At 45.5% G+C, this 14,989-nt stretch overlaps 1 protein-coding gene across 2 annotated transcripts in view; it reads right to left on the reverse strand.

Annotated features, from left to right (window-relative positions):
• The window catches only part of RABGAP1 (RAB GTPase activating protein 1), a 131,743-nt gene that overhangs the window by 33,034 nt on the left and 83,720 nt on the right, over window positions 1-14,989 (reverse strand). For both annotated transcript variants that reach the window (XM_083161022.1, XM_083161023.1), the window contains 3 exons: window positions 12,163-12,204; window positions 7,943-8,071; window positions 275-367 (listed from right to left, as the gene is read on the reverse strand). In XM_083161022.1, the coding sequence (XP_083017148.1) occupies window positions 275-367; window positions 7,943-8,071; window positions 12,163-12,204 (264 nt within the window). The remainder of the gene's footprint in view (window positions 1-274; window positions 368-7,942; window positions 8,072-12,162; window positions 12,205-14,989) is intronic.

Consider the following 14,989-nt stretch of genomic DNA (forward strand, 5'->3'; position numbering starts at 1 on the left):
GTTATTAATACTTCGCTCCGTATATCCCTAATACAAGGCATTTTTACACCTATACTACAACTTCGAATCAGATCTTTTGGATGAAGAGTGCGTCGGTTTAAAACTGATTTTTTTTCTTTCTTTTTGTATTTACATTTGAAAATACCCTGACACAGGCGACATTTGTGCATCTTGACACTGTTCAACAGTTCTGCGTGTGGCTATGAATTTTGTTTTATGTTGCATATGACTATATGATTTCATCGCACCACCTGGCCTTATACATTTCACTCACCTCAAATCTTTCCAGGGGGTCTTCCTGCTGCGCCTGCTGCTCCCGCATCATGTGGTATTCCCGCTCGTATTTCTTTAGCTTTTTCTGGCTGATCTGAAACGTAAAATATTCCTGAGGATCAGTAACAAAGCAGCTGAAACACAAAACTATAAGGATGCGTTTTTCACAAAAGTTTTGAAATTAAAACAATGGGTAAAAAAAATTTTTTTACAAGAAAAGATAATGTTCGATAAAGAAAAATGTTGGGCACTACCTTTTATGAATATGCAGCAGGCGGTAATGGGAGCGGACTGGTCATATATTATATTAAATGCTCAGTTTCACTAAGTAACTTGGATTAAATGGGGAAAACCCTGCAGGTCCTTTATTCGGCAGACATGTCCTCATGCATTATTGCTGCGGTCGTGCCAACCAACACGGACTCAACTCGCACCGGAGTTGTGATGCGCCAGAACGGCTTCACAAGGCTGCAGATTCATTTTGTATGGGACTCTTTATATATGTATCCGTATACCTCATATGAAGTGCCATGGTGCCGTATGGGGCTTCCTATACAGATTCATCCTCTCATACGGTTATACAAGAGTCACAGGTGTTCAGGTGACAGGCCTTCATGTTATTCCTTGGCTAATTTATTCCATGCTTGTTAGGTATCACCCGTACCGATGTACTGTGGGGGGTAAAGGTATTAAAGGTGGCTGCCAGATGGCTGTGCCAATGGGCCTTATTCTAGTTCACTCTTAGAGGCAAATTCCTTCTTAGCTGGACAAAACCATGTGCACTGCAGGGGGGAGATGTAACTTGTACAGAGAGAATTAGATTTGGGTGAGTTATTTTGTTTCTGTGCAGGGTAAATACTGGCTGCTTTATTTTTACACTGCAATATAGATCTCACTTTGAAGTAAAACCCCACCCAAATTGAGCATTAAGGCCCATACACACTGGGCAACGGAGCTGAAAGCCGCTCAAAACAGCATGTTTCATCTCAAAGCCGCCCAGTGTGTATGCGCCAGCGATGAGCGCTGCTGCGCGCTCCTGCATCATCGCCGGGAAAGCCGTTCATCTGCTGGTATTACCAGCATATGAGCGGCTTTGAAGACGGCTTTGCATAGCGCTGCGCTACACATAGCCGTCCTCTCCCCGTTGAGGGTGCAGGGCAGGAGAAAAGCCGCTCAGTGTGTGTGCACTGAGCATCTTTCCCCGCAGCAATGATACCGATCATCGCTGTCCATATACACTGGGCATAGTCGCCCAGTGTAATGGCCATTTGCGTACATATGTGATTGAACCCCTAATAACAGAACACGAATGGAGACTGCTGTGGCTACTCCCTCCATCTCTTGTATACAGGCTACCATAGATACATTCTCTGAAGAAGAGCTGATCCATTCAATTGTATTATATATCACCATCTTCATAATAAAACCATTGCTATAACACGCTCAGGTAGGTTAATGTAATCCGAAGATGCAACGCACGGACTTCTCTTCACAAGGGTTTTTAATAGTTTTTTCCCCAAATGTAAGTTATTTTTGTGCAACTTACTGCAGAAAGCCAAATTCAATTCAACAACTCTTCCAGTGGGGGTAAACTAGTATGGCGGCCATCTTGAAGTTGGCTATCTTGGATGCAACTCATTTTTTTATTGGGAAAGTAGTCAAGGTGAGGAATTTTAGGTTTGTAAAAAACCATAAAATGCCTAATATTGGGTTTAATTGCCTTGAGCATTAGTGAAGGTTTCCAGAGACCTTTTTCAGAATATAAAATACAAAGGATATCAGAAGAAGACGCTGTGTATGTGTATCCATACATAAACTAAACAAAAACACTCCAAAACAGCAATATCGGCTATTAAATAAAATGTAAGAAAATAAATAAACTTGACGCTTTATATTCTGATAAAAAAAGTTTAGTCCTATAAGGCCGAAGTTTTCAACTCCAATCTGCAAATAAAAAGCTTCAAGTATTAATTTCTGTAATCAGGCACAGACGAGGTATCCTAATTATACCACAGGTTCCTATACACATAAATCCTATAAACAAGACTGGTAACTTGGGCCAAGCACCTTAAACAGCGTCCTTACTACATTGCAGTCACATTGCAGATAAAGGAGTATATATTTAATTGTATAAAAAAATGAATAAATAATAAAAAATGCTAATTTAGAGTCTCTCCGGGGAAAAGCTACCACATATGTCTGCAGGACAAGAATATACATTTAGCTTCTGTTTCCAGAGATTCTGTGCTAGCAAAGAGCAAGTGGCCACTGCAGGACTGACCACACAGAGCTACAGCAGGGGAATTAAACTAGAAAAGAAAATAAGCTTTCTGAAAGGTGTTCGATAAAAGGACGGACTACGGAGACAGGGCCTGGTGCGGTAATGGAGATACTGGACTAGTTTAATGCACTTTATATGAAATAAAACAGGGCCGCTATACGAATCCCATGTGAGAATCGTGTAGGAAAATTGAAAGCTGATCAAGACACCAAAAAAAACCAGATAGGGCGCATTACGCGGTCATCAGAGAAATACTTACAGTCGTGAATCAGCAAAGAGGAGCAGCCACTGAATGCAGCTTTCCTCAGGCATACTGACTGAACAGACAGGATATCCTTGGTTGGAAACAAAACCTCTTGCATTATTAACCACTTTCCAGAATAGCAGGGCTCACTGACAGCAAGAATAAAGCACAGAGCTCAGCAGAGAGATTATGGATGAGGTGCATGGAGCGAAGAGGTCAGTAGTGAAACTTGGCGATCCCAGGTACAAAAATATATATTAGGCCCCCTTCTCCACCGTAACCCAAGATCACAATATGCAACACGGCAGTGGGTTACAGGGGCAGGCAGAGTATGACAGGGAAAATATTGGGTTAGAGGGGGAGGCAGCGGGTTACAGGGGGAGGCAGCACATGACAAGAAAAACAGTGGGAGGCAGTGGGTTACAAGGGGAGGCAGTGGGTTAAGGGGGAAAAACAGTGGGAGGCAGCACATGAAAGGGAAAACAGTGGGAGGCAGTGGGTTACAGGGGGAGGCAGTGGGTTACAGGGGGAAAAACAGTGAGTTACAGAGGAAAAACAGTGGGTTACAGGGGGAGGCAGCACATGACAGGGAAAACAGTGGGAGGCAGTGGGTTACAGGGGGAGGCAGTGGGTTACAGGGGAAAACCAGTGGGTTACAGGGGAAAAACAGTGGGTTACAGGTTGAGGCAGCACATGACAGGGAAAACAGTGGGAGGCAGTGGGTTACAGGGGGAGGCAGAGTATGACCGGGAAAACATTGGGTTTCAGGGGGAGGAAGAGTATGACCGGGAAAATATTGGGTTTCAGGGGGAGGAAGAGTATGACCGGGAAAACATTGGGTTTCAGGGGGAGGAAGAGTATGACAGGGGAAAACAGTGGGTTACAGGGGGAGGCAGCGGGTTATAGGGGGAGGCAGAGTATGACCGGGAAAACATTGGGTTACAGGGGGAGGAAGAGTATGACAGGGGAAAACAGTGGGTTACAGGGGGAGGCAGCGGGTTACAGGGGGAGGCAGTGGGTTACAGGGGGAGGCAGCACATTACAGGGAAAACAGTGGGTTACATGGGCCAATTAGTCCTCAGGGGCCACGGTGCACTGTAACTGCTGTACCAATGGTGGAAGAGGTAACGTATTACTGTGTCTGATGCACATTGCTTTGTATGGAGCACCTCATGTACAGTATGGGTCAAGCCAACCCAAGTCTGCTTCTATAATAAACTACACATAAACCAGCCTGTCACCAACTGTGAGGTCATGGGTCATACGGTAAACTCGATGAAGGTCGACCTATATTAGGTCAACCACAGAAGATTGACAGGGCTTTGGTCAACACCTGAAATAGGTAGACATGTGTAAACTAGACAGGGTCGGAAGGTCGACAATGGGAAAGTTGACAGTCAACAAGTTTTTTTGTCCCGAATGTCGACATGGAAACCATCTAACCGTACCGCTGCGCTCACCATGCTTCGGGCACTATTATATTCTACCACCGCGCTGTAGCGGATGGTAGGGCAGGAAATACCGCCTGTCGGCACAAAACTGTCCATTATCTGGTTACTTTCATGTTATCTTCCATAACACTGCCGTGTATTCAAAAGATTATTACATGCACTATAAATGCTACTGAACGTATACAAACCACCTCTAGGATCTCCTAGTACAGGAATAACAAATACTTCTACTGTACTTTATTTTTAGAATTATATAAACATCCCGCCACTAAAATCTCAAGTTGTAGACGGAAAGACAAAAAAAATCAATTCTGTCATTCGCGAGCAACTGGACACTTGTGCACACAAGTGGGTGTGACCTTCATCCGAATGGCTCATATGCAGTCATGTGACTACAGCCAGCAACACCCATCTCTGCTGAGCATCCTAGTGAAATGAGATTTAGATTTGTTGCCTTCTAGCGGGATGTTAATCTTGCAACATGTCACTTACACAATGCAACATACTAGCCCCAATACGACACACAGTACCAGATACCTGGAATAAATGGAGCACCAGGTTTCGCGCAGCTCTGCTAAAGTTGGGCATCTGTTTTTTTGATACTTGTTTCGTTTCACGGCGGCAGCATGGCCGTGCGTCTGAGTCCCCTTGCGGGGCTCGCTACGCTCGCCACGCTATCTAGAATCAACTCCATGCCAACGTGGATGGTGGGGGTATGAACTATCCATGTTGGCATGGAGTTAATTTAGTTTATTTTAGAAAGTTTGTATGAAATTTTAGAAAGTATGTATGTATGTATGCATGCATGCATGTATGTATATATGTATATATATATATATATATATATTATATATATATATACATACATACATACATACATACGGGGAGAGTACAAGAGGAGGGAGTACGGGGAGAGTACAAGAGGAGGGAGTACGGGGAGAGTACAAAAGGAGGGAGTACGGGAAGAGTACAAGAGGAGGGAGTATGGGGAGAGTACAAGAGGAGGGAGTATGGGGAGAGTACAAGAAGAGGGAGTACGGGGAGAGTACAAGAAGAGGGAGTACGGGGAGAGTACAAGAAGAGGGAGTACGGGGAGAGTACAAGAAGAGGGAGTAAGAGGAAAGTACAAGAGGAGAGAGTACGAGGAGAGTAAAAGAGGAGGGAGTACGGGGAGAGTACAAGAAGAGGGAGTACGGGGAGAGTACAAGAAGAGAGAGTAAGAGGAAAGTACAAGAGGAGGGAGTACGATGAGAGTAGAAGAAGAGAGTAAAAAAAGGAGGGAGTATGGGAAGAGTACAAGAGAAGGGAGTACGGGAAGAGTACAAGAGGAGGGAGTACGGGGAAAGTACAAGAGGAGGGAGTACGGGGAGAGTACAAGAGAAGGGAGTACGGGAAGAGTACAAGAGAAGGGAGTACGGGGAAAGTACAAGAGAAGGGAGTACGGGGAAAGTACAAGAGAAGGGAGTACGGGGAGAGTACAAGAGGAGGGAGTACGGGGAGAGTACAAGAGGAGGGAGTACGGGGAGAGTACAAGAGGAGGGAGTACGGGGAGAGTACAAGAGGAGGGAGTACGGGGAGAGTACAAGAAGAGGGAGTAAGAGGAAAGTACAAGAGGAGAGAGTACGAGGAGAGTAAAAGAGGAGGGAGTACGGGGAGAGTACAAGAAGAGAGAGTAAGAGGAAAGTACAAGAGGAGGGAGTACGATGAGAGTAGAAGAGGAGAGTAAAAAAAGGAGGGAATATGGGGAGAGTACAAGAGGAGGGAGTACGGGGAGAGTACAAGAGAAGGGAGTACGGGGAGAGTACAAGAGAAGGGAGTACGGGGAGAGTACAAGAGAAGGGAGTACGGGAAGAGTACAAGAGAAGGGAGTACGGGGAAAGTACAAGAGAAGGGAGTACGGGGAAAGTACAAGAGGAGGGAGTACGGGGAGAGTACAAGAGGAGGGAGTACGGGGAGAGTACAAGAGGAGGGAGTACGGGGAGAGTACAAGAGGAGGGAGTACGGGGAGAGTACAAGAGGAGGGAGTACGGGGAGAGTACAAGAGGAGGGAGTACGGGGAGAGTACAAGAGGAGGGAGTACGGGGAGAGTACAAGAGGAGGGAGTACGGGGAGAGTACAAGAGGAGGGAGTACAGGGAGTGTACAAGAGGACGGAGTACAGGGAGAGTACAAGGGGAGGGAGTACGGGGAGAGTACGGGGAGAGTACAAGAGAAGGGAGTACGGTGAGAGTACGGGGAGAGTACATGTGGAGGGAGTACGGGGAGAGTACAAGAGGAGGGAGTACGGGGAGAGTACAAGAGGAGCGAGTACGGGGAGAGTACAAGAGGAGCGAGTACGGGGAGAGTACAAGAGGAGGGAGTACGGGGAGAGTACAAGAGGAGGGAGTACGGGGAGAGTACAAGAGGAGGGAGTACAGGGAGAGTACAAGAGGAGGGAGTACGAGGATAGTAAAAGAGAAGGGAGTACGGGGAGAGTACAAGAGAAGGGAGTACGGGGAGAGTACAAGAGGAGGGAGTACGGGGAAAGTACAAGAGAAGGGAGTACGGGAAGAGTACAAAAGGAGGGAGTACGGGAAGAGTACAAGAGGAGGGAGTACGGGAAGAGTACAAGAGGAGGGAGTACGGGAAGAGTACAAGAGGAGGGAGTACGGGAAGAGTACAAGAGGAGGGAGTACGGGGAGAGTACAAGAGGAGGGAGTACGGGGAGAGTACAAGAGAAGGGAGTACGGGGAGAGTACATATGAAATCATTAGCGATATTGTAGACTGGGCATATCACACAGTGTGTGCCTAGCTTAAGTGGGGTATTTAATCTGGGATTCAACAGTCGGAACCTTCCGACGTATCCCGGGCCGTTTTCAGTTCTTCCAACTGTAACTTGACAAACGGAATTGTATTTTCTGGCTGTCGAGTGTCGGAAAGTCAGCGGATTGTCGAAAAACATCCGTGAATTCAAAAATCTGCGGGCGGTTTCCGATAAAAACAGAACCAACTTTTTGAAAAGTTGGATCTGACACCCTTCAGTGTTATCAGCATTGAATAGATGAGTGCTGAGATTTCCCATGTCGGGAAATATCAGCACAGATTGAATACCCCCTCCCTAAATGTGGCATATAGCTGTTCTTTCTCACGCATGTAACTAAGTTTTAATACGAAGGACTGGGCACAGAGAGTGGACCTATGAATATATGGATATATAGTAAGATCTAAGCACTAGGAATGCATCAAAGACAGAACAGCCCATAAAATATCTAACTGTGTTCTCATGCTGTGCTGTGATGCTTACAAAGCTCTCCACCAGGTCTAGTAATAAGAACATGCACCGATCCGGAACACGGCAGCCCTCCGAGAAGAGTCATTATCAGGAATATAATGAATAGATCTGTAGTCTGAGGTTGTGAACAGCATGGGGCAGGTGTATACAGCCAGAAAACCCTGACCATCTCCGGACATTACACTAACTGCATCCATGGGTGGTTTACGTGAAGCTGGGTAACATCTTCCACAGAGGTTGATTTAACTTCACGCAATAAAAGTGAACTCATTTAAACAGAAATAAAATCAGATGCAAGAATCAGACTTCACAGAAACCGCATTAAACAATGATCATGTTACCAATTAGTCTATCCATACCATTATTCTATCCATCGCATTGTGAGGCATCAAATAAAATAATTCTGGACTGTGAGAGTTACCTTCAGACTGCAGGCCAGTTCCATCAGCTTCTTCGCATTCTCCTCGGAACGATAGCGCTTCGGAAGCTGAACGCGGAAGAATTTCAGAGCACCCTCAAAGTCTGTAAGGAGGAGGTCATCCTTCGAGGTCTGGGGGGAAATGATATTGGTTAAGTGTCTTAACTTGGCCTGACACATGCATAATGGGGAGCATGGATGGTGTAATGGTTAGCATTACTGCCTCACTGTGCTGAGGTCATGGGTTCTATCCCCACCATGTGTTATATATACGGGGCAGTACGGGTTCTATCCCCACCATGTGTTATATATACGGGGCAGTACGGACAGTAATGGTTAGCATTACTGCCTCACAGCACTGAGGTCATGGGTTCTATCCCCACCATGTGTTATATATACGGGGCAGTACGGATGGTGTAATGGTTAGCATTACTGCCTCACAGCGCTGAGATCATGGGTTCTATCCCCACCATGTGTTATATATACGGGGCAGTACGGATGGTGTAATGGTTACATTACTGCCTCACAGCGCTGAGGTCATGGGTTCTATCCCCACCATGTGTTATATATACGGGGCAGTACGGATGGTGTAATGGTTAGCATTACTGCCTCACTGCACTGAGGTCATGGGTTCTATCCCCACCATGTGGTATATATACGGGGCAGTACGGACGGTGTAATGGTTAGCATTACTGCCTCACAGCACTGAGGTCATGGGTTCTATCCCCACCATGTGTTATATATATGGGGGCAGTACGGATGGTGTAATGGTTAGCATTACTGCCTCACAGCGCTGAGATCATGGGTTCTATCCCCGCCATGTGTTATATATACGGGGCAGTACGGATGGTGTAATGGTTATATTACTGCCTCACAGCGCTGAGGTCATGGGTTCTATCCCCACCATGTGTTATATATACGGGGCAGTACGGATGGTGTAATGGTTACATTACTGCCTCACAGCACTGAGGTCATGGGTTCTATCCCCACCATGTGTTATATATACGGGGCAGTACGGATGGTGTAATGGTTACATTACTGCCTCACAGCACTGAGGTCATGGGTTCTATCCCCACCATGTGTTATATATACGGGGCAGTACGGATGGTGTAATGGTTAGCATTACTGCCTCACAGCAATGAGGTCATGGGTTCTATCCCCACCATGTGTTATATATATACGGGGCAGTACGGATAGTGTAATGGTTAGCATTACTGCCTCACAGCACTGAGGTCATGGGTTCTATCCTCACCATGTGTTATATATATACGGGGCAGTACGGATAGTGTAATGGTTAGCATTACTGCCTCACAGCACTAAGGTCATGGGTTCTATCCTCACCATGTGTTATATATACGGGGCAGTATGGATGGTGTAATGGTTACATTACTGCCTCACAGCACTGAGGTCATGGGTTCTATCCCCACCATGTGTTATATATACGGGGCAGTATGGATAGTGTTATGGTTACATTACTGCCTCACAGCGCTGAGGTCATGGGATCGATCCCCACCATGTGTTATATATACGGGGCAGCAAAGTCGGTGTAATGGTTACATTACTGCCTCACAGCACTGAGGTCATGGGTTCGATTCCCACCATGTGGTTTATATACAGGACAGTACGGATGGTGTAATGGTTAGCATTACTGCCTCACAGCACTGAGGTCATGGGTTCTATCCCCACCATGTGTTATATATACGGGGCAGCACAGATAGTGTAATGGTTAGCATTACTGCCTCACAGCACTGAGGTCATGGGTACTATCCCCACCATGTGTTATATATAAACGGGGCAGTACGGAGGGTGTAATGGTTACATTACTGCCTCACAGCACTGAGCATGGGTTCTATTCCCACCATGTGTTATATATACGGGGCAGTACGGATGGTGTAATGGTTATAGCATTACTGCCTCACAGCACTGAGGTCATGGGTTCTATCCCCACCATGTGTTATATATACGGGGCAGTACGGATGGTGTAATGGTTATAGCATTACTGCCTCACAGCACTGAGGTCATGGGTTCTATTCCCACCATGTGTTATATATACAGGGCAGTACGGACGGTGTAATGGTTAGCATTACTGCCTCACAGCACTGAGGTCATGGGTTCTATTCCCACCATGTGTTATATATACGGGGCAGTACGGACGGTGTAATGGTTACATTACTGCCTCACAGCGCTGAGGTCATGGGTTCTATTCCCACCATGTGTTATATATACGGGGCAGTACGGATGGTGTAATGGTTATAGCATTACTGCCTCACAGCACTGAGGTCATGGGTTCTATCCCCACCATGTGTTATATATACGGGGCAGTACGGATGGTGTAATGGTTATAGCATTACTGCCTCACAGCACTGAGGTCATGGGTTCTATTCCCACCATGTGTTATATATACAGGGCAGTACGGACGGTGTAATGGTTAGCATTACTGCCTCACAGCACTGAGGTCATGGGTTCTATTCCCACCATGTGTTATATATACGGGGCAGTACGGACGGTGTAATGGTTACATTACCCCCTCACAGCACTGAGGTCATGGGTTCTATCCCCACCATGTGTTATATATACGGGGCAGTACGGATGGTGTAATGGTTACATTACTGCCTCACAGCGCTGAGGTCATGGGTTCTATTCCCACCATGTGTTATATATACGGGGCAGTACGGATGGTGTAATGGTTATAGCATTACTGCCTCACAGCACTGAGGTCATGGGTTCTATCCCCACCATGTGTTATATATACGGGGCAGTACGGATGGTGTAATGGTTATAGCATTACTGCCTCACAGCACTGAGGTCATGGGTTCTATCCCCACCATGGCCATAACTATGCAGAGTTTATATTTTCTCCCTGTGCTTGCGCAGGTTTCCCCTGGGTACTCCAATTTCCTCCCACAATCCTAAAATATACTGGTAGGTTAAATGGCTCCCAACAAAAATTAACCCTAGAATGTTTGTGTCTGTGTGCGTGTGGTAGGGAATATAGATTGTAAGCTCCAATGGGGCAGGGACTAGGGAGGCCAATCCCAGGATCGGCGGGATCCCGGGATTTTGGTCTAAAACAGTCAGGATTTGAATCTTGTATTGAAGCTTCCAATCCCGGGATTCCGGGTTTAGTACCCCCATGCAAAAATTAACTTTTTGTTTAAAGCCGGGCAGCGCTGAGCACTAGAATATGACTCAGACGCTGCCCGACTGACTGCTCCTTACCCCCGCCTGGTGCCACTGTTCCGAGTCGGGACAGTGTGCTGTGCTGACAAGCATGGCGGCGCCCAGTGTAACCCCTGACATCACGTCAACCTGCGCAGCCTTGCCGCCGCTATACCTGTCAGCACAGCACACTGTCCCAAACCCGGACAGATGCCCGCTGTGCAGCCGCCCGCCCGCCAGAGATAGACGGTGCTGGTGCTGCCTGTGACCTGTAACCACCGCCGCCGTAAGTGACGGGGCATGGAGGATGCACACGGGGAAGATTGGTGCCGTGGGGGGGCAGGCTTAGAAGACCTTTTATAGTGACAGTTGGAGGAGGGGCCTAATTTTTTTATCAGGGAGGCCAATCCCGGAATCCCAGGATTAATCATTTTTCTATCCCGAATCCCGGGATTGAAAAAATGCCTTGAGATTGGCATCCCTAGCATGTGACTGTTCAAATATTCTCTGTATAGCGCTGCGGAATGAGTGTGAGCCATATAATTAACTGGTAATAAATAAATAAATCAAAAAAGAACACTAAATTACATGTTGAAAGTCTTCCCGTAATTGCCAAATCTGCATTTTCTAGAGAGATACAATATACTATACGGCACAAGACACCCACAACAACTGACGGATTCTTCTTCACATTTTAGTCTCTTACTCGCGCCTCACAACAAAAACACCAGTCACAGTGTACTAGATACAAAGTTAAAGATGAAGCACATTGGCGACGTCACATACAAATGTTGCACATCAAATTCATCAGTGTAACCTAGCAAAGTAGTTTTGTGGCTTCGTCTTGTTTTATTTATGTTAATAAGATACACATTATAAGTACAATGCTCGACGCAGACAGTTCAGATATAGGACGGAGTTTAAACTAGGCTTCAAATATATTGATTTTCTAAGGATTATCCACGAAAAAAGGTACAGACGGTGCAATGTACAATAGCCTGCACGAGACCAATACTGCAGCAAATCAGGCCACACAGTTCACAATATATAACAACAGCACTTACTTTTAATAATCCCAGCGCAACATTAAAAATGACACTTATTCCCTGTAAAGAAAACAAACAATGGAATTAATGGAAAGACACCATAAGGCAATAAACAGGATGATGTATAACTGCAAGTGTGTACATTCAGGGAGAACAAATGTTAATATATATTCACAAGTGATGATGTGTTTCATAAGAACTGCATCACTCCGCTTGGAAGCCGCAATGGCCTCCATCCAGGTAGCCATGGCAAAACATACCATCATTACAATTCATCAGAAAATGTTTAAATGTTTTTTCCTTAAGTAATTCAGGATAACAAATCTTATTGATTTAATATGTCTACTTGCTAAGCATATTCATAGGGCAATTTCAAATTTGGACTTCCAGTTGGACCCCTCAGTGCCTTACCCTGGGCAGAAATTTGACTCAAGGAACCTGTTCTGAGCTATCCACTGGATGGATTTGGACAAAAACTTCACTGAGGGGTAACATTGGATCCTAGAAGACATGCGAGGGGGGTTGGACCTCCTGTTGGTGTCCACCAGGCAGAATTTTGACCGGGGAGCCTATTCTGTGCCTTCCACTGAAGGGATTTTAATGAAAACTTAAATAAACTGTAATAACTAAAAGAAATAACCATAATCCAATGACCTGAAATAACAAAAAATGGAGGTGGGAAGACAAAAAATAAATAAATAAATGGTGATATCTAAAGTGATGATAAGCCGGGGATTAGGCCTACTAAAAGACATGTAGTGAACGGTTAGCAATCACCAGCAAAATAAATGCAGAACTCCCAAAAAATAAATAAAAATAAAGCTTTAAAACTATTAGATGAATGGAATACTGCATCTGAGAATGTAGTGTTGTGTATTAGCCAGCAGAGGGCAGTGCAGGATCAAACATCAGCTACATATAATATAGCTGTATAATAGCTTCAACATTGATCACATACTCTTCATTGGGTCATTGGGTCGACGGTGTCTAGTATGACCACAAAAGGTAGACATACACAAGGCCATGGTCGAGATAAAAATTGGTGATACATGAAACGGTCAACACGAGTTTTCTTCGGTTGACTTTTCTCAGGGAATGGTAGAGAAATGATCTTCATCAAAATCCATTACAGTATCAATAAACTGCAAAGCTACGACTAAATCAATGACTAAAAATAGAAGAAAATGTTAGTCACCATCCACTGACTAAAACGTAAATAAGACAAAATTACAAAAATTTACTATAATGTAACATTTCATTCCGTCAAATTTTAGGAAAGGGACTAAGACTAAAACTAAATTGAAAATCCCTGACAAAGTTAACACTGCTCCCACGCACTAGAAAACACACAATGTCATTCAAACAAATTGGTTAGATCCACTTGATTTAACAAATGTATCACAATGATTGTTTTTGTGCATTTTCAGCATTTGGGAGCGAACGGTTGATTGTCAGAAGTAGTTGCTAAATTGTAGGGGCCAAAAGGACCTTTTACACCATGGGGAAGGAGCAAGGCCGGGGGGCTTGCTCCTTCTCTATCCACGCCTCCACTGGATGCTTTTAGTAACCCGGTGGCAAGCGAAGCGGAGTGAGCCACTGTGCCGAAGCATGGCAAGCAAAGTGAGCCTGTGAGTGTGCTAGTTTCGGTTACTTGTTCCTCCACTCTCCACCCCCTTTCCTCCCCGGTCACGTCAGGAGGTCCCTTAGCCCACTTGAGTTTAGACCTAACCGATAGTCAAATGCTCCCATACATTACCAGGTTTTTGTTCTCACCAGACATATTGGATACATCATCAGGTGTGTACCAAGCTTTGAAGATAACACACACAAGCTACTCAAACAGTGTGAGAGCACTTTGCGCATAAGGAAGCAGCCCTCCCTGCAGCTGTTGTGGGGATACAGACTCCTTATCACAAGCACTGCACCATTTGCCCCTTACACCTTATCCACTGGATTGTCTGTCCCACGATACAACGGCCACAATAATAGGCTATGCTTTGGTACTTGTTTCCTAGCACGGCGCCCAGATTTCCTACAAACGGCACCTTAGGGAAACTGCATAAGTAATTTTTTAAATGGCCATTGTACCCCACTATATCGCATGGCATTGCATGTCCCGCAAAATCGCACACAATTTTATAGGGTGTGCGATGCCATGACATTAGGTATACAATAATATGATTGTATGTCCCAAAAATAGGTTTAACGCACCCCCCCACTATCCACGCCACCCCGAAGCGTGGCGAGCGGCGGTGGAACGCATCCTCCGACTTTTTAATTACCCCACTATCCACGTCGGTGTGGAGTTGATTTTATATAGTGTTTCGAGCGCAGTGAGCCACGAGCCCTAAGCGTGGATGCAAATGACTTTACATGTATTTTGCGTCCTCTCGCGGGGCTCGCCACACTATATAAAATCAACTCCATGCCAACGTGGATAGTGGGGTAATGAAAAAGTCAGAGGACGCGTACTGCTGCTGCTCGGCACGCTTCAGGGTGGTGTGGATAGTTGGGGGATGCGTTAAACCTATTTTTGGCACATACAATCATATTATTGCGATTTTGCGGGAGGTGCGATGCCATGCGATGAGATGGCCCTGGGGACATAAGAGCAGTGAATAAATCAACTTACAAAATCGCATTGCATCGCATGCCACTAAAATGGCATGCAATGCGATTTTTTAACGCAGAAAAGCCTTCTACGCAATTAACGTGGTGGGCGCCGTGCTAGGAAACAAGTACCTATGCTTTTTATACTACATAAGACAATGGACGATGTGCACCAGCTAATACAATTAGGGCTCTGCCCGGTGTTCTTACCAGTACGTTTGCCTCAGGACTGAAT

Source organism: Crinia signifera, chromosome 9, assembly GCF_055691185.1.
Source record: "Crinia signifera chromosome 9, ASM5569118v1, whole genome shotgun sequence".
NCBI lineage: Eukaryota > Metazoa > Chordata > Amphibia > Anura > Myobatrachidae > Crinia > Crinia signifera.